The 20,340-nt window shown below is 42.7% G+C and overlaps 1 protein-coding gene across 4 annotated transcripts in view; it reads right to left on the bottom strand.

Moving 5' to 3' along the window:
- LOC105480174 (mutL homolog 1) overlaps nt 1-20,340 on the bottom strand; it is a 55,794-nt gene that overhangs the window by 21,243 nt on the left and 14,211 nt on the right. For 3 of the 4 annotated variants that reach the window (XM_071091419.1, XM_011738691.2, XM_011738693.3), the window contains exons 6-13: nt 19,906-19,997; nt 17,485-17,527; nt 17,249-17,337; nt 15,104-15,216; nt 12,707-12,800; nt 9,565-9,718; nt 4,011-4,381; nt 1,088-1,236 (exon numbers count right to left, since the gene is read on the bottom strand). In XM_071091419.1, the coding sequence (XP_070947520.1) occupies nt 1,088-1,236; nt 4,011-4,381; nt 9,565-9,718; nt 12,707-12,800; nt 15,104-15,216; nt 17,249-17,337; nt 17,485-17,527; nt 19,906-19,997 (1,105 nt within the window). The remainder of the gene's footprint in view (nt 1-1,087; nt 1,237-4,010; nt 4,382-9,564; nt 9,719-12,706; nt 12,801-15,103; nt 15,217-17,248; nt 17,338-17,484; nt 17,528-19,905; nt 19,998-20,340) is intronic. The other variant, XM_071091420.1, reaches the window with a different exon arrangement.

Here is a 20,340-nt window from a genome sequence, read left to right as displayed (position 1 = left end):
TAGGCCAGGTGTACTGCCTCACACCTGTAATCCCAGCACTTTGGAAGACAGAGGTGAGGATCACTTGAGCCTAGGAGTTCAAGACCAGCCTGGGAAACATGGCAAAACCCTATCTCTACCAAAAAAAAAAAAAAAAAAATTCACTGCAGCCTGGGTGACAGAGTGAGACCCTGTGTCAAAAAAAAAAAAAAAAAAAAAGTATAATAGATAAAAAATAGAAGGGTCACTGCTAAGTTCTCAAGTACAGAGCTGCCTACTGGAGCCCTAGACAATGTCTACACTTAGACCATTACTGTCTCACTCATAAAGTGGGGTTAGGATTGTTGCTTGGGCCAGTTCACTGTTACACACCTCAATCCCTGAGTCAGTTCATCCCTTGGAGGTGACTAGCCTCACCTTTTAATTCCTAAAACCATTATTTTAGTTTTGAAGTAACAGGGATCAAGATAGTTCTATACTCGGGTATTCTCAAAACCTATTTCTGACAAAGATGATAATGATTTACTACTTTGTCTTCAGAATATAAGTGTCAGCTCCTTACTCTGTAACAAGTGTTATTATTTACATTTTATCTCTAAACAGCACAATGATCTTTAAGGGTAAAATTAATTTCATTTTATAGGTAAAAAAGAACTGAGGCATAGAAAGGTTAGGTCAGGAGTCTAAGGTCACAAAAGAGACGTGGTAGTGCCAGAATTTGAGCTCATGGCTACCTCCCAAGCTGTGCACTTTCAGCAACAGGACATGCCATTCAGTACACAAGATAAGAATTTTGCTGACCATTACATTGCTTTCAGCTAAGACAGAAACAAACTGAAAATTGGTGAAATGACTGATTTACTCTGACTCCTATGGTTTAACAAGAATACCAATTAAGGCTAATTAAAATAAACAGAGATTATTTTTCTCCCTTTTCTCCCAATCAAAAATTGTCTTTAAGCTGATGCTATTGTGGGTTAGTAAAGGAAGAGGAGCTTGCCCAGCAAAACTGTAGTGGCCACTCTGACAACATGACTGCTTTATCCATTTCCAGAACCTTGGCAGTTGAGGCCCTATGCATCCCAGGCAGGCCGCAGCGTTTACGTACCCTCATGTCCCCGCTCATTAATTTCTTCCTGGAGACTCAAAACACTAGTGAGGTTAATGATCCTTCTCCGGGGGGTACAAGCTGCAGTCATTTCCTTTCGGGAATCATCTTCCACCATTTCCACATCAGAATCTTCCCGATGTCTCTTTCTGCAATGAAGAAAAGGAAGTGCAGATCATTACTATTCTTGTTTTTAAACTTAGCCAAATTTTGTGGGTTGCATTTTGGAGGAGCAAGCAACTTCTCTGTGCTGGTTCCACAGAGCTGTGGATGAACCCCTGTGCTGGTGGCAGGCCAAAAAGATCAGTCTGTTCTCTGATAGACTGCTTATCTGACAACGCTCAGATCCCAGCAGCTGGCCATGCAGCCAATGTAGCAGGACTCTGGAGTATAGCTTCATCCCGTAGAGCTGCAGGGCGTTGAACAAGTGAGCTGAATTTGTCAAGTCTCATTCATTCATTCCTCCATCTATCCATCCATCAGACACTGCTATATACTAACTACATCCAGCAATGAACAAAACAGATAAGGTACCTGCCCTCACAATGCTTACTTTTTTTTTTTTTTTTTTGAGAGACATAGTCTCACTATGTCTCCCAGGCTGGAGTGCTGTGGTGTGATCTCAGCTCACTGCAGCCTCTGCCTTCCAGGTTCAAGCGAGTCTCATGTCTCAGCCTCCCAAGTAGCTGGGATTACAGGCACGAGCCACCACACACAGCTATTTTTTGTATTTTTTTGTAGAGACAGGGTTTCACCATGTTGGCCAGGTTGGTCTCGAACTCCTGACCTCAGGCGATCTGCCTGCCTCTGCCCCCCAGAGTGCTGGGATTATAGGTGTGAGCCACAGCACCCAACCCACAATGCTTACTTTCTAGTGGGAGAGTCAAATAGCAACAGAAAAGAGATCATTTTAAGTATCAATAAACACAATGAAGAAAATAAAACAAGGTAGCATAACAGAATGATGGGGAAATGAGACGAGAAAGAACTTCAGACTGAATGGACAAAGATGGTCTCTGGCAAGAGGTGACTTGCTGGTCTCACACTCCCGACCTCAGGTGATCCGTCTACCTTGGCATCCCAGAGTGCTGGGATTACAGGTGTAAGCCACCACGCCAAGCAAGCCAAGAGGTAACCAGGGGGTTCCCAGGCTGAGAGAACAGCAAAAGCAAAAGGGTAAAAAGCTCAGTCAGTTCAGATCAGCCACAAGAGCTGTATGGCCAAAGCACCATGTGGGAGAAGGAAAGGGGAGGGCTGGAGCAAGGGTTGGATGAGGGATTTAAGTTTTATCCCAAGTGCAAAGGAAACCACTGAAACATTCTCAGCAGAAAAATGATACCACTTGATTTTGGGCTTAAAAATATTTGACTACTCTGTGGTAAATATCACTTAGTTCTGCAAGTGATAAACAAATGTAATACTTTCCCTGCAGGGATAAGAGCATTAAATGGGATAACGTATGCAAAGTATCTGGCACACAGTAGATGCTCCATAAATATTAGCTTCCTTTATTATTCCCTGGAAAAAAATCTTTTTTTTTTTTTTTTTTTAGAGACAGAGTGTTACTCTGTCAGCCAGGATGGAGTGCAGTGGCTTGACCACGGCTCACTGCAGCCTCAACCTCCTGGGCTCAAGTGATCCTTCCACCTGAGCCTCCTGAGTAGCTGAGACTACAGGCATTTGCCACCATGCCTGGCTAATCTGTGTGTGTGTTTGTGCAACTCTTGGACTCAAGCGACCCTTCCGCCTTGGAATCTCAAAGTGCTGGGATTACAGGCCAATGTGCCTGGCTGGAAAAGATTCTTAGAAGTCATCTTGCTAGGCTGACTCAGAAATGAGCAAACTGAAGTAATGCATCTCAGTTCACATGGCTAATTAGTGCCACGATAGTACACGTGCAGCCTTGGGCAAATTCCTTCACCTTGAGCTCCAGGTTTCATATAAGTACACATTAAATAAAGAATATCCACCTTAGAGATTTTGTGAGGTAACGTCTTACAGTACCTGCAGAATGTACACTGGAAGTGCTCAAAATCAAATGAGCACTTTTTTAAAAAAATAATAGTAAATAACATTTATTATTATTATTATTATTATTATTCCCGCTCCTTCTCTCCAGGTTTCTTTCACCACTAGCCCACATACTTCAGGGAGTTTTTTTTTTTTTTTTTGAAATGGAGTTTTGCTCTTGTTGCCCAGGCTAGAGTGCAATGGCATGATCACGGCTCACTGCAACCTCCGCCTCCTGGGTTCAAGTGATTCCCCAGTCTCAGCCCCCCGAGTAGCTGGGATTACAGGCATGTGCCACCACGCCTGGCTAATTTTGTGTTTTTAGTAGAGATGGGGTTTCACCATGTTGGTCAGGCTGGTCTCGAACTCCTGACCTCAGGTGATCCACCTGCCTCAGCCTCCCAAAGTGCTAGGATTATAGGTGTGAGCCATGGCACCCAGCCAGGGAGTTTTATAAATTAGCTTCAGAACATGTGTTTTTTTCCTGAAAAAAAGTGAAAGCGGCTTTAAGTAGGATGAAAAATAATCCTCCAGATATGTTAGGCAGATTCTCTCTCTAGCCATTTCTGGTGTTGAGGCTCTATCAAAATTCTTTACTAAAAATAAAAGATAAACCTGCTTTTTTTCTGGTATGTGTGTTTATTCAATTGAGCAACTATTCCACAGTCTGAAGTGTTTTTAACTCATGCTTAGAACTGTGGACATTTAAGTTATTTCGAAGGACATTATGGTGGGTGACTCTCAAGTTATGGTCAAAGGCAGACAGTGGACAAAGCCACAGCACCATTCCAGAGGAAGCAGAGGGCAAGTCAGGCAGAGAGAAGATGCAAGTGATTCATGAAAAGCCAAAGTTAGAAGGCAGTTTTATTACAGAATAAAGGAGGTAGGCTGCACTTTTCCCAAAAGGCCATACCTGGGGTTGCTGGAAGTGGGTCCTCTCTTCTCTGACATTTCTGACGTCCCCTTTGTTGTATCCCCCTCCAGGCTCTGATTTTTGGCAGCCACTTCAGCAGGGGATGGGAGTTCAAGCATCTCCTCATCTTGCTGCCTAGCCCTGCCACTAGAAATATCTGTCTTATCCTCTGGAACAATGGCCTGGGGCTGACTGGACAGGGGTTTGCTCAGAGGCTGCAGAAATGCATCAAGCTTCTGTTCCCGGGAATCTGTACGAACCATCTGGTGGGCATAGACCTTGTCACTACTTCCAGAAGTAGAAGAGGAGGTCAGACTTGCTGTGGATTTAACCATCTCCCCAGAGGGGCCAGCAAGTCCTGGTAGCAAAGTCTGTATCAAAAAAACAAAAACCAAAACAAAACAAAAAAAACATATATACATATATATATAGTGGAGAGACTCAGAATAAGAAGCATAGATACACAGGTCCCCAAATGGAGCAGTACTAAGAAAGAAGCTAGAATGAGGTATAATTATGATTGTTAGAGAAGCAATTCTGCCCAAAATTTGAAGTACAAAAGGTTTACAGGTATAAAATTCAAGAATTAAGCAAAATACTTATAATCTTAAAATTATCTTGAAATGGAAAAATCAGTGTAAAATTTTCATACTTTTGTCTGGGGGGATGCTGCCAGAAGACTTTTTACTGTGGTAAAATATATATGAAATTTACCATTTTAACCATTTTTAAGTGAGAGCTCAGTGGCATTTACATTGTTGCACAACCGTCACCACCAGATATCTCTAGAACTTTTTCATCTTCCCCAAATTGAACCTCTGTGCACATTAAACAATAATTTCTCACTTCCCCTTCCTCCCAGCTCCTGGCAACAACCATTCAACTGTCTATTTTTAAATACACATATTTCCTAGCTCTGACCACTGGAAAGGCCTAAAAGTAATGACTACCCAGGAGCAATGAGGACTCCCAGACCCCAGATTATAGTCTCTAAATACCATTTCCCACTAAAATGAACTACAGCTCCTTGGAGAAAAAGCCTATTCCGGCGCTTGGGCTGGAAAAGTATAAAATGTGCCTGCAACATCGTCTTGTCAGAAACAAGGAAATTATCAAGACTAATGGAATTCGGTCAAAAGGTAGAGGGCCCTAACTCCAAGGGCTTGGTTCCACCGGACTAAGATGGGATAATCTGAGCATCAAAAAGAAAAATGACTATAATTGATTAAAATGTGTTGCTCTGTTAATAGCTATGACAAAACACTGAAAAAGCAAAAAACTGAAAGTGAGGAGGGAGGAGATGGAGAGGGAGGGAATAAGAGGGGAGAAAGAGAAGGGAAAACATCATTAAACACCACTGGAAATTACTAGGACATCATTCATTCCTTTGAAACTTGATAGCTAGAGGGATATAATTCAGCATTTGGTCTTACTTTCTAGTAAGAACTGTACTTCAGGACAACCAAATAGCTATAACAAGGGAAAGTTCTTCTATACGAAAGAATTACAGTCAATACAGAAGAAATGATAAAATCAGAAAATCATAATCTTGCAATCTAATGAAATAACTGATTCAGGTAATGGTCATCAACGAAAGGTGACACCATTAAGCTACATGTTGATGGGTAAGTTTACAATGAGGGAATCAGGCTGTCACCAGCTGAACCCACTTATGAATCTTATCACCAAAATGATATAACAAGACATTATGCACCTCCTGCTGGGGTATATTAGGAAGTACAGGGCCAATGGAAACAAAAAGGTACAGTGACTTTTCTAACTTCAAGCAGACTTAAAAGATTTTTCAGAGTAGTTATGGTAATTTCTGCTTCCCAAAACGTACCTGTAAATTAAAAAAAAAAAAAAAATATATATATATATATGTATCTACACACACGTATATACTTAATATACATAAGTACGTATACACTTAATATTTGTTTAATATGTATATATTTTTGTCCAAGGTTTCCAGCTCATAACTCCCATAGTCCTGTTATAGTCTTTTGTTACAATGTTGGGGTGCTGTAGGCCTCAGAAGGTCTTAGGAAACAGAATTTCCCTACCTTCTCCTGCTTTCCTTTCACTTGCCCAAGGCAGGACTCTAATCTGATTGTGGGTCATAAGACCCTCATCCCATAGGGGTCCTGCCCCATATCCTGGAGGAAAGAATGGCCACAGAGAGGCCAAGAAGAATCTGAACAAACAGGTCTTACTGAGTTTAGACCCCTTTATGTCCAATCATATTTTGACACAGTTGTCCACGTTTCAATCACTCCTGCCTAACGATGTCTCCATAAAAGGCCCAAGAAGACAGTTTGCGGGCTTCCGGAAAGCTGAACATGTTGAGGCTGACAGGAAAATGAACAAGAACTCATCCATGTGCTGGGAGCCAAGTACATGGGGACAGAAGCTCCTGCGCTCCAGACCCTTCCAGACCTAGCTTTGTGTATCTCTTTATTTGGCTATTTATTGGTATCTTTTTAAATCTTTGTAATAAATCCAGAAAACTAAGTACGCGTTTCCCTGAGTTCTATGAGCCACTCCAGCAAATTAATAAAAAATAAAGTGGGGGGTCTTGGGAACCCCAACTTGAAACTGGTCAGAACTTCTAGAGTCCTGGACTTGTGACTGGTACCTGAAGCAGGAGACTGGGGGCAGTCTAGGGGACTGTACCCTGAACCTGTGGGATCTAATGCTATCTCCAAGTAGACAGTGTTGGAATTAAATTGGAGGAGACCAGCTGCTGTCCACTGTGGAACTGACTGCTTGTTTAGTGTGTGGGGAGAAACCCCCACATAAGTGGTTACAGAAATCTTCTGAGTTGATTGTTGTTATGGTGAAAGATTGGAGGAAAAACACGGCAACCAAATATGTTGTGTGGAATCCCCAGGGTTCCTCATTTCCACACCAAATGCATTCACTGCAAACCAGGGCTTCTGATGTACTGGCCATGATCAGTGGAGTACAAGGCACAATCTGAGAAGCAGAAAGATGGTGGCTCCATGGGCCAAAAAGTCAGGAGCCAGTGTGACCTGCTGCTGGCAGGGAGAGAAGGTATTCTGATAATCCATGAAAACAGGGAGCAGCAAGGAGCCCACCAAGCTGGTGTCATGCACCAACCGACAGGGGCAGGCCCTCTGATCCTTCTGAAAACACACTGGTCAGGACTTACGCAGAGTTCCACCAGAAAAAAAATGTAATCTAACAAAATGAATCTGACTAACCCAGGATAAGACAAGCAGGCATGCTGAGAGGTTCTTTTCCCCATGGAGCCACAGACTCCATATATGATCTCTGGCAAACCCCTTGGACCTCAACTGGGACAGAGCAAACGGCAATCACTCTGTGCTAGGCAATGTGCTCTCCATCTTCATTTCACACTTTGGGCCTTTCTTCCCACTCCCCACCAGCCAAACCATTTCCAGGTCTTGGCAATTCTACATCCTCAACTATTAGTGAATGGGGCTACTTCCTGTGTCTCAAGCCCCTCACCACTTCTCCCAAATCATTGTAGGATTCTATCTTGCTCCTCTCCAGTCCATTCTGATATTGCAACCAGGGAGCTCTTCATAAAATGCAAGTAAGATCCCACCCATTCCCATGAAATTGAAATCTAAACTCTTCAATATCCTGATGAAAACCTCTCTATTTGGCCTGAATTCTGCAGCCTCAACTCTACCACTGCCGCTTGTCCTAATAGATCCATACTCAGACCCCAGCATAGCTTAACCCCAGCTGCACATGACAGTACCTGGGGAGGGTTTTAAACAATCCTGAGGCCCACACCCTACCACCCAAGAATGATTTATTGGTTTAGGCAGGGCCCAGACACTGGAATTTTCTAAGTTTCCCAGGTAATTCTAATGGCAGCCAGGGTAGCATATACTGGACCCATTGCACTCAACTTTCAGATCCTCAAACACATATTCTCTTGCGCCTCCAGGCCTTTATCCTTGCCATTTCCTCTGCCAGAAATACTCTTTTCATTCCCCCTCCCTTTGGGTCCCAGGCTCCATGTCTCTTCCCTCCCTTTCCTAACTGACCAAGTCCAGGACAAGGGCCCCTGCTATATTCTCCCGAGTCTGTTTTTCTCTCCCATGGGATATATTCTCTAGTAGTCCATAAGCGCTTCTGTGGAAGGCAGCAACATCTATGCTGCATCCTTGGGCACCCAACACAGTGTGTCTCAGGATTCTCGATGCACATGTGCAGAGGGAGGCAGAATAAAAGGAGCAGTAAAGGGGCACTGAGCTTAAGTGAGCAACGGGAACAGATATCAAACCAACTAACAGTTACTGGGTATTTCCTGTGTATCATAGTGCTCCAAGAGCCTTACTCACGCTAGACACGTTAACCCACTGGGGGCATGTGTGGCCTCATCTCATCCATGGGCACTAGAAGGCATAGGGACTTAAGGCCTCTGTAAGACCCAGGGCTCATGTTGGTACCAGGAGTCAATCAATAATGGAGGAACAAGGGTTGGTTTCCAGACAGAACTTCTTCCTCCCACCTGCCACATATCCCTTTCAGGTCTGTCACATATCCCTTTCAGGTCTCACCAGTAAGAACCTTCCTCTTTGCATCAACAATCTCTAGGTGTTGGGGGGTCCAAGGCTGGTGGGTCTGCCCTAGCTGGGTTTAATCTCACCGCTTAGTGCCCATGCCACTTCCATCTAGATTCTTTCCAGGTAGGTAACTGTGAGTGTCCTTCTGAGAAGCATTCATCTGCTTGGGAATTTTAAGTTTTCTGTGAAGCAGGCTCTCACAGAAGTCCAGTTTCTGCTTCTAGGATCCAGCATAATTTAATGCAGAAAATATTTATATTTCTATTTTGTAGTTTCAGTGTGCTTATGATGAACATCTTCACCATGATTAAAGGGCTGTCCACAATCACATCATCTCAGAACCAGGAGTATATTGAAGAGCATTTTATCCAACCTGCTTATCTTATAAACCGCAAAACTGAGAACTCAGGTAAGTGAAGTGACTTAGAATAAGAAGCACTTAGAAGCTGTACCAGAGACTTTCTGTTCACTGACTGCTTGTAACTGTCCCTGGATGTGGGAATGATCCATTCCTCCATTACTGACAGGGATATGGAGGCCAGGGAAGGTTAGTCGCACAGCTGGTAAGCTAGGTCTGTCCAACAGTAGAGCCTCCGCTCTTTCCACTCTTCCCACTGCCTCCCTGGGGTCCAGCCCCTCCACTGTGCCATGTGTAGGTAGGAGTAACCTCCTCCTGAACATCTAAAGTGAAGAGCGCATTGAAGAGGCACCCTATTCTGTTTTCAGACAGCTCGTTTTCCTAGGAAGTTGGTCTAAGGTTCCAGATGGAGGCAAAGTGAGGAAGTGAGCTCAGGCCTTATGACTCTAAGCCTAGGAACAACAGCACAATACCTTTATAACTAGGTTCAAAGAAGAAAATGTTAAAACTATCAAGGTAATACTTGCAAAGAAAGTTCCTAAGTAACAGGCAAAAATCTGGGCTCTCATGTCTGGCAGGGCACATTTCAAAGGCCCCAGAGAAGTAGCTGGATGAGAAGCGCCCTGACCTGGGTGAAGTACATCCTGGAGGAATTGGAGCCCAGGAGCTTGCTCTCGATGTGCTGTTGCACCCGCTCCAGGATGCTCTCCTCGTGCAGGAAGTGAACTTCATGCTTTGTGGGGTGCACATTAACATCCACATTCTGGGGACTGATTTCTAAACTGGCAGGAAAATAAAAGAGAACAATTACCTTAGATAGTGGGAGGGGGAGAAAAAGCCCACATATGGCACATATGGTGTATGTGGTGGCCAGAAGATTTGAGGAGGCCGGATGACACAGTGGTCAAAACCTCAGGATCGAGTCTGAATGTGTTCAAATATTGGCCATACTACTTCAGAGCTGTGTAGCTTTGCGTTAAGTTACATCATCTTTCTTTGCCTCAGTTTCTTCATTTGTAAAGTGGACATAACAGAATTACCTATCTCACAGGTTTATGGTGGGAATTAAATTCATGCCAAGTGCCCGGGCACGGTGGCTCAGGCCTGTAATCCCAGCACTTTGGGAGTACGAGGCGGGTGGATCACGAGGTCAAGAGATCGAGACCATCCTGGCCAACATGATGAAACCACATCTCTACTAAAAATACAAAAATTAGTTGGTGGCACATGCCTGTAATCCCAGGTACTCAGGAGGCTGAGGGAGGAGAATCCCTTCAACCAGGGACTCAGAGGTTGCAGTGAGCCGAGATCGCACCACTGCACTCCAGCCTGGCAACGGAGCAAGACTCCGTCTCAAAAAAAAAAAACAAACAAACATTCATGCCAAGTGCTTTATATGTACCTGCCATATATAATATATGTTAACTGTAGTTACTCTCATTTTAGAACTAGTGGAATTTTTTTGTGTGATCTTGGGCAAGTCACTTAACTTCTTAGGATCTGTTTTCTCATCTGCAACCATGAATAAGTAAGTCCTCTATTATGTGAGGAAACAATATATGCAAGAACACTTTCTATCCATAAAATGTAGTCATAAAAATCAGTTTAGAGGCTATGCTAGCTATCAATTTATTGCCTCAGCTCTGAGTCCATCTTTCATTGCTTGCTCTGTGATAATGGAGGTTTGCAATGTGAAGCTTTGCCAGTAGAAGGCGCTAGAGGGACTCAGCAGGAGAAAGGGGTTTCTATGCCAGGTTGGGGTGCATTCCTATCAGACTTCAAGTTCTTCAGCACAAGTGGCCAGCAGCACGTGTACTCTTCTCACGGGCAGTATTTCCCAGCTTCCCCTCAGAGTGGGACTGGGGAGCGCCTCATTGACTTTACCTCGCAGCGAGCCAGTTACGTTCTCTTCAACAAGGTATGCATCTCAGACAGTAGGTGGGGGAGTGTGGTGAGGGGATGCTATCTCAGCCCTAGGAGGAAATGGTTGTTCTTTATATATGCTGTTCCTGTGTCTTATTACTCTATTCTCTATTACTCTAATCTCCAGTTTGTAATTATTTATTCATCTATTCAAATTGTTGCATGGTTTCTTTTTTTTTTTTTTTGAGACGGAGTCTCGCTGTGTCGCCCAGGCTGGAGTGCAGTGGCCGGATCTCAGCTCACTGCAAGCTCTGCCTCCCGGGTTTTTACGCCATTCTCCTGCCTCAGCCTCCCGAGTAGCCGGGACTACAGGCGCCTGCCACCTCGCCCGGCTAGTTTTTTGTATTTTTTTAGTAGAGACGGGGTTTCACCGTGTTAGCCAGGATGGTCTCGAACTCCTGACCTCGTGATCCGCCCGTCTCGGCCTCCCAAAGTGCTGGGATTACAGGCTTGAGCCACCGCGCCCGGCCTTCTGCATGGTTTCTATCTCCTGTTTGGACCCTGATTAAAACTAACTTTAGGCCGGGTGCAGTGGCTGAGGCCTGTAATCCTAACACTTCAGGAGGCCAAAGTGAGAGGATCACCTGAGGTCAGGAGTTCGAGACAAGCCTGGCCAACACGGCAGAATCCATCTCTACTAAAAATACAAAAATTAGCTGGGCGTGGTGGTGCACACCTGTAATCCCAGCTACTCGGGAGGTTGAGGCAGGAGAATTGCTTGAACCTGGGAGGCAGAGGTTGCAATGAGACGAGATTGTGCCACTGCACTCTAGCCTGGGTGACAGAGCAAGACTCCATCTCAAAAATAAAATAAAATAAAACTACCTTTGACCACAATTTTTATGCTCTCCCCCTTTCAATCAAAATGAAAACAATGATAAATTAGGATAATTAGGACATGAAATAGACAAATTAGTAGCAGAGCCAGAAATAATACAAAGAAATCCTCCATAAGTCAGCTCTGGACTGTAAATTCCTTTAGAGCAGGGGTACCTCACATTTATTCTGTATCTCAAATACCTACTATGGGGTTTGGTCTATTTAATGCCAGTGCTAAACTGTATGACTGCTAAACTAATTACATCAACATCTGGGCAAACAACAGTGGATATTTTAAGACAAGAACCTCCACAGAGCAGGACATAGTCTTTTTTTTTTTTTTTTTTTTTTTTGAGACGGACTCTCGCTCTGTCACCTAGGCTGCAGTGCAGTGGTACAATCTCAGTTCACTGCAACCTCCACCTCCCAGGTTCAAGTGATTCTCCTGCCTCAGCCTCCCGAGTAGCTGGGACTACAAGTGCCCGCCACCATGCCTGGCTAATTTTTGTATTTTTGGTAGAGACAGGGTTTCGCCATGTTGGCCAGGCTGGTCTTCATCGCCTGACCTTGTGATTCACCCACCTCAGCCTCCCAGAGTGCTGGGATTTACATATGTGAGCCACCATGCCCAGCTGATTGTCTTTTATGGAAGAAAAACAGTAGCTGTTGTGGCTTCCCAACTGACCCCAGCAGAGGTAATATTTAGAGCCTTCAGAGCACATCTGTTTCCACTCTGCCTACAAGCTGTCAGCACCTCCTGATGGGGTGAGGCATGGCATTCCTTTTTTTTATTGCTAACACAGAGCCTGGCATATAGGAGGCTCTTAGTGAGGTTCTGCTAAATTAGTGAATAAATGAAGGAAAACTGTGCCTTGTACCTGTAAGAAGGGACAGAACATCCTTTTGCCAGTGGTGTATGGGATTCACTCTGATTGTACTATTAGCATGCTCATCTCTTTCAAAGAGGAGAGCCTGAGAGAACATCTGTTCCCTGTGAGTCTTGGTTGAGGAGTTTGGTACTACATTACCTGAGGTACAGGAATGGGTGTGTGTTTTTGGGCAAGTAGGCTGCATACACTGTTTCTATGGCTTTTCTCAAGGAAGTTGATTCTACCAGACGATCTAAACAATAAAAAGAAAGCAACCAGTTCAAAACTGTCCTGAGGGGTGAGGTCACAGGTGTACATTCATACGAAGTCATGAAATCACCTCAGGAAAAATATTTCTGTAGTGACACGCACATCACATCCCCAGGAAGAAAGGTGCACCTTTACCTGTCACCACTTCCCAGCCCAGTATCTTACTATCGGCTTGGGACTGTTTTACTTCAGTCAAATAACAGAAAACATGATAAGGTAATACATTCTCCCTCCTCACTTCCCTTTGCCCCCATTAGCTCATGTGGACTAACTGTGCTTTTGCTGGGCACAGTGGGAAGTATGATGTCAGCCCTCAGACTTTTCATTCGGCAAATACATACTGGATATCACACACACCAAGTGCTGGGAGACAACATGCTGATAAATAAAGCAATTCCAATCCCAAGTGGCCAGCACTATTATAGAGCTATGTGTGCTAAAAAGTGAGCCGAGAGAGCAACTAACTTTGCTCAGGAAGTTCCGACGGTGGAGCAGCCATAATGAGTTTTCCAGAATTTCGGGCAGTACAAGTGTCAATGCAAATTCAAGGTAATTTAGGAAATGAGGCTAGTTTGGAGAGGGTAGAAAGCAATAAAGGCAGAAAAAAATAAGACTAAAATCAGAGGAAGACGTATTTTCAGGAAACACAGCTCTCCCTTCTCTCTGGACAGATTTTAGATGACCTGCTGATTATCTGTTGTCCTGTGTTGTTGTAGACAAGGATATGTCAAATCTTTTTATTTCCAACAGGAAGAGTGGTTGTGACTTTATCAATGAAGAGACTAATATCCTCTGAGTGCTCACCACATCCATGGCCCCACCATTAATGTCACTGTACTCTGTAACATGTGTCCTGACCACACAGGCCTGGAGCAGGCGTGGGCACCTGACAAAAGGACAGCTGGAGCCCCTCTGCTGAGAATTCTGAACTTGAGATGCGCCAAAGGAGTGTTCTTTGTCTCTGCCACCTGAGTGCGCCTGCACAGTGTAGATAAATGAATGGCATGCATAAGAGCTCGATCTTTCTTTGCTACTGGGAACTTGATATTGTGAACACATTAGCTAATCATAATGCAGAGGCTGTGGTAAGCAGCCCCAACAGAAACACGGACAGAGAAGAGTCAGAGAGCACCTACATTGAATTTTTTGTCTGCTTTATAGCCAGCATGTGTGTTACAAAGCAGTTATTCTTCATGGTTAGGAAAAAAACTAATGAAAAACATTTTCTGAGCCTTGATTAACACAATCTTTGTTATATATCAGGTGTAAGTCCTTCCTAATAAAATAGGAAAAACTCTGCTAATAGACATCAGTTTAACAGAATGTGTTTGTAAAATGATTGGCTCTGTCCTTACTGTTCCTGTATTGCTTTGAACAACTGCTGTAAAACTGCATATTTTGAGACATTTACGACTGGTTAGCACTCTAAATGGAAGGAGGGAATATTCCATTTCCAACAGCAAACAAAACAAAAACTATAAAATTATTATTAAATGCTTTAAAACAATAAAGATAAGTAATCTATAAGATAAAAATGATGAAAACTGAAAACACAGAAATGGAAAGATTCATCTTATTTCTGGATGGAAAATGAAAAATTCAGACTGTTTGGGATTATCTGTTGTTGCTAGGTCACCACCAAAACCTTGTAATAAACAATTAAGTTATAAGGAGCAGAATATAAAATAGCATTTGTTTAGTAAATAACAATCATGTAAACACTATGTCAGCAGAGAGATAAAAACTGTAAAGGAATCTGAGAAATATCCTAATTAATTTAGTTAATTTCCTCCCTAATTTTTAGAACTTCTCTTTGTATCATAAAGCTCATTCTTTAAAAAGGAAAATCTCAAGTATCTTAGCAATTTCTTTAATGACAATGCCTATACCTAAGGTACTCCTTTTCCGTGTCCTGCTGTGCAATTTCAAATGTGGCCCTTGATCTCTTGCAGCAATGTTCTGGCTAGGGCTTGCTTGTAAAGACTCTGACACCATCAGGGTGAGGACGGTGTGCTGGCTCACAGGAGCCTGTTATGCCCTCTCCTGGGCTTCCTCTTAGAGGTGAGAACCAGACTCCAACAGTCAACCAGCAATGAGCACATGTGGGAGGGCTAAATGCAGACTTAGGACAAAAATTATACATGCTTCCCAATGAAACCAAACTTGGCCATGACGTTTCTCCATGTTTAATCAAACCTATGGATCAGAAATTTTTCCATGGTCCCATAAAATTCCCTGTGGGTGTTTCCTGTGAGTGGATTTCCCATGTGGTTCTTTTTCACTTACGGTTGATGAAGAGTAAGAAGATGCATTTCTTCACTGAGTAGTTTGCATTGGATATATAACCATTCATTTTGAAGGCTAGGGTTTTATCCTCACATCCAATTTCTATCAGTTCTCTGGTTAGAAAAGAGATTCCGAAGCTTTTGAAAATACTCAAAACTCAAACATTACAAAAGAATCAGAATTTAAAAACACAAGGTTCCTTCCCATAAACTAACTTTGTGAAATGAGGGCCCTGGAGACTTGGTCCATTTGAGGTCCTCCTGTGCCTGTCCATTCATCCATCCATTTGTCTGTTCATCCATTCACCCAACAACCATCCCATCCATCCATCCATCCATCCATCCATCCAACCATCCACCCACCCACCCACCCACCCACCCATCCTACTCGGTCAGTGTTTTCAAGCACCTGTGCTATGCGCCAGGTACTGCTCTAATTGCTAAAACAGAACAATGAGTCCAAGCTCTGAGACCTTATTTTGCTGAAACTTGAATGTATCTTAGTAAACAAATCCCAAAGATGAGATTCCAAGAACTTATCTCCGCTGAATTACTTGCTATACCGAATAGCACCACAATGTGGTTCTACAGTGTGTGTTGTTCCCAGGAGAGTCTATTGGGGAGGGAAGGTTAATAGGTGAAAAAGAGGTCCTCAGACAAGCAACACTTATTTCTGTCTGGAGACCTTCCGAAGAACTAGTCCCTGTCTGGAAAGCTCTACTCTTAACCTATTGGTACCTAGTTAATTCTATTTATCCTTCATATTTCAAAAATTATTTCTTTCAAAGAACCTTCTCTAATGATCCCTTTCTCTCACCCTACAGAGTTTCCCATTATGTCCTTTATTTTTCCAGTGAGGCATCAAGGACAATCTGCTAATGAATGGCATAATTATTTCATGTGTCTTTCCAACTGAAAAGTCAGCTGAGGGCAAGCATCATTTCTTCTTTATTCACTACTATATCCCTACCATATAGCACAATACCCAGGAAATAGCAGACATTCAATAAGGGTTTGCCGAATGGCTGGTGGAAGCTTTTTATGCAGTAATGTGTGGTCTGAGTGTCTTCAACGGAGGGTATGGCTTGCAGCACTTCCCATACACACTGAACCAGCAACTCTTTTTCTCAAAATGCCTCAAGAAGCTAGTGTTCTGGAAGCCTGCTTTGGGAACTGCTGCTCTAGAGGATTTCTAAACTTGTACAATCCCTAAGATTTCCCAACAACTAATTCTGATCTTAAAATCTAGTTAAAGAAGCTCTGAAAAGTTACACTGTACAAGCAGAGCTCTCCCTTCACTCTGGGAGCAGTTTTAAAAAACTAATTCATTCGTGATTAGAATGAAAATAGTAAATTAAAAGCAAACTAATTGTTCCTTAGTCGGTTTAGCTCAAAGAATAAAAAATTTGTCCTTCAAAGTAGAAACTGGGCTCTGGAATGACTGCTGCTGCTTTTCAGATTTCTGGGAAAAATGAAGTCAGGAGCTGTCTCATCCATGTACCTCCCATATATGGAAGGGTCTCAGTATTTTTCCCCTCAGATTATGACATAGGCACTTTGGGCTTTATAAAGTCCTGAGACAGCTAGGAATCTATGATGGAAATGGTGGTTTTTATATGCAGAGAGGAGCACTATGAGGAATCCATAATGCAAACACCTTCCCCTCTTATGCTTTTCTTGAAAATGAAGATTTAGTGACACAAATCTAGTCTTCAAGGGCAGGAAATATTTTATTTGTCTTTATATCCCTAACTTCTAGCACAAAGCCTGGAATATGAGAGGCAATTAATAAACGTTGCATGATAAATAAGTGAAATCCTAAAGTGATGATACTGGAAATACAAGGAAAAGAAGGAGCATTGGAGGATAAAATAATTCTACTACACAACAATTATTTTCAAGACTAAGACCTTGAAAGAACACGATTCACGCCACAGCATCTAGAAGATTACATGCACCCAGAAAGTGTTGATTACATGAAATAAGAACTCCATTAACAAATCTGAAGCGTAAAACAAGCCTGTGTATTTGACTAAAGCAAATTCTTAAGGCAGGTACTATCTTGAAAGGTTCCAAAATAATGGGATGGAATGATAAACCAAGATAAGAAATGTAAAAGATTTTTTTATATAGGTTATCTACATACCGACTAACAGCATTTCCAAAGATGGAGCGAATATTGTCCACAGTTGAGGCATTGGGTAGTGTCCTAACATCAGCTACTGTCTCTCCCTGCTGATAAACAAACAGCAGAAGACACAAGGATTTATTGTCTCACGGTTGAGACTGAAAACATCATAACCTTATCTCCACCAGCAAACTATTAAAAATCCCTTCTTCTTTTCATAAAACAAAACCATCCCCCATAAACCAATAACTTACTTTTTTAACTGAGAAACTAATGCCTGCATTGTGTATTGAATACCTGGAAAAGAAAAACAAAAGAGTAAGAAAAAAGTTGCCAAAAACACACACTAGATGGCAGAGGCCCCTTTTAGTTAAATAGGTTGCTGGAGTTGAGTAATCTAAACAAAGGTGCACATAAAGAAAAATATCTTCATACAGCCTATTAATATTTTACCCACAGAAAAATAAACCAGCAGAAACTTCATAGAGATATAAACGCTAAATGTGACTGAATCAAAACACAGGCTCCTCTCTGCTTTTATAGGTTGCTGATAGAATCCAGGATATCACACCACAATCTCTTTTTTATTTATTTTTATTTATTTTTGAGACAGAGTTTCACTCTTGTTGCCCAGGCTAGAGTGCAATGGCACGATCTCGGTTCACTGCAACCTCCACCTCCTGGGTTCAAGCGATTCTCGTGCCTCAGCCTCCCGAGTAGCTGGGATTATAGGCGCCTGCCACTAGGCCCAGCTAATTCTTTTTGTACTTTTAGGGTTTCACCATGTTGGCCAGGCTGGTCTCAAACTCCTGACCTCAGGTGATCTGCCCGCCTCGGCCTTCCAAAGTGCTGGAATTACATGCGTGAGCCACCACATTCGGCCCACAATCTTTTCACTTTCAGTTTTATTTTCAGAGTGTCCCAAAGGTCTGGTTTGCCTCAAGGACATCTTGAGAAGCTAGCTCTAACAAGCCCTGCTTTTACTCTCTCTCAGAGCCCTCAATACGCCCTCCTCACTGGCTTCTTCCTGCCCCTGGGTCTTATTCCAGTATCTCCCAACCTTTTGTTGGTTGGCAGTCATTTATTTCTCTTTTCTCTACGGAGCTTGTGAAGGGAAGGATTGTGCCTAGCAAAATGCATTTCAGTAACAATGTTTCACTTTACCACACCTAGAACCAAAACAGTCAAATAGAACTCCTTTATTTTTAGGAGGTAATGAATATTCTGACACTGATTTATAAAATTTCAAGAAAAAGCAAAGACACTTAATGTATAAACCGGTGTCATTTTATTGAGGTGAAATGTTTGACTCATTTTAGATTTTTTTAGAAATACTGAAAAATGGGCCAGGTGCGGTGGCTCATGCCTGTAATCCCAGTACTTTGGGAGGCCGAGGCGGGCAGATCATCTGAGGTCAGGAGTTCGAGACCAGCCTGACTAACATGGAGAAACCCCATCTCTACTAAAAACACAAAATTAGCCAGGCATGGTGGCATATGCCTGTAATCCCAGCTACTCAAGAAGGCTGAGGCAGGCAAATCGCTTGAACCTGGGAAGCAGAGGTTGCGGTGAGCTGAGATCAACCATGGTACTCCATCCAGCCTAGGCAACAAGAGTGAAACTCTGATTCAGAAAAAAAAGAAATACTGAAAAATGGTCAGGCGTAGTGGCTCACGCCTGTAATCCTAGCACTTTAGGAGGCTGAGGTAGGTGGATCACCTGAGGTCAGGAGTTCGAGACCAGCCTGACCAATATGATTAAACCCCCTCTCTACTAAAAAGAAAAAAAAAAAATAGCTGGGCATGGTGGCATGTGCCTGTAATCCCAGCTACTCGGGAGGCTGAGACAGGAGAATCACTTGAACCCAGGAGGCAAAGGTTGCAGTGAGCTGAGATTGCACCATTGCACTCCAGCCTGGGCAACAAGAGCAAAATTCTGTCTCAAAATACATATATATAGAGAGAGGTGTGAAATGTTTGACTCATTTTAGATTTTTTTAGAAATATATATATATTATATATCCCAATCAATGATATGTGGGTTCGGAGAGCCTATACTGAAGCCATCTGTACCATCTGTACCAGCAGAGTAAGTCTGTCATGGATATAATGTTTTCATCTGTCCTGAATCCCTTCTCCTTTTTCTGGTAACAGCCTCTCATATCTTCCTTTGGGAAACTACCTCTATTCCATTCTATTTGATATGCACCCTTAATAAGACTGCCAATCAAGAAACCTTCTCCCCATAGATATGGGCACATGATCATCGAATGCACTGTTAGTAAACTGACTCCAGAGCAAAGTCAGGAAAAGAATAAAAACAACTGGTGTACAGTAATGACATTAAGTCCCAGAGGCACCCTGGTTCTTATTCTCTCCAAGGGGCAACTGCACATACTTCATGTTGTAACTCAGCCTTCCACTAAATTTCTTTTTAGCTCAAGTTGGCTAGAGTCAGTTTGTTTTGCGGCCATCAAAGAGCTCTCATTGATCTAAAGACCAACTGCTCTTTCCTGGGGAGATGAGAGAAAGTGCAAAATTGGTGGCTAAACCTTGACCAGAAACTAGTTTTACTTTTCACCATCTAGCTCAGCAACTGTTCACAATTTATGAACACTAGAACATATTACCTTGGTGACAAATCTCAGAGACCCACTCCCAGATTTTGGACTGTACCTGCCAACAATTTCCAAAATTTTCCCATATTCTTCACTTGGATTTTTTAAAGCTTTTCTCCTCGTGGCTATGTTGTAAAAAAGGTCCTCCACCTGCACAGAAGATCGATTTTTCTTGTAAAATCATAGAAGTATATGAAAATACAACCCAAGATGTCCTAGCAAAAGCTAGGTCTTAAGATAGTGAATCCAATTATATTTACCAACAGCTCAGTTCTAAGAACTGACTGAGGCCAGGGATAACACAGCATTAACAGAAGAATTAAAGGACATTTTTCCTGCCTCCCACATTCATTCACTGATTTCTCAACTACGCACTGGGGGCTATCTGTGTGTCAGGGTCTTTGCTTTGTGCAGAAAAGATGAAGACAAAGCATGATCTTGCTCAGAAGAGTACATGATTTAGTGGGACACGCATGTAAATACAAACATGAGC

Source organism: Macaca nemestrina, chromosome 2 (assembly GCF_043159975.1).
Source record: "Macaca nemestrina isolate mMacNem1 chromosome 2, mMacNem.hap1, whole genome shotgun sequence".
Classification (NCBI taxonomy): domain Eukaryota; kingdom Metazoa; phylum Chordata; class Mammalia; order Primates; family Cercopithecidae; genus Macaca; species Macaca nemestrina.
Note: the sequence above shows the minus strand (reverse complement) of the source record. Positions and strands in the feature narration are given on the sequence as shown.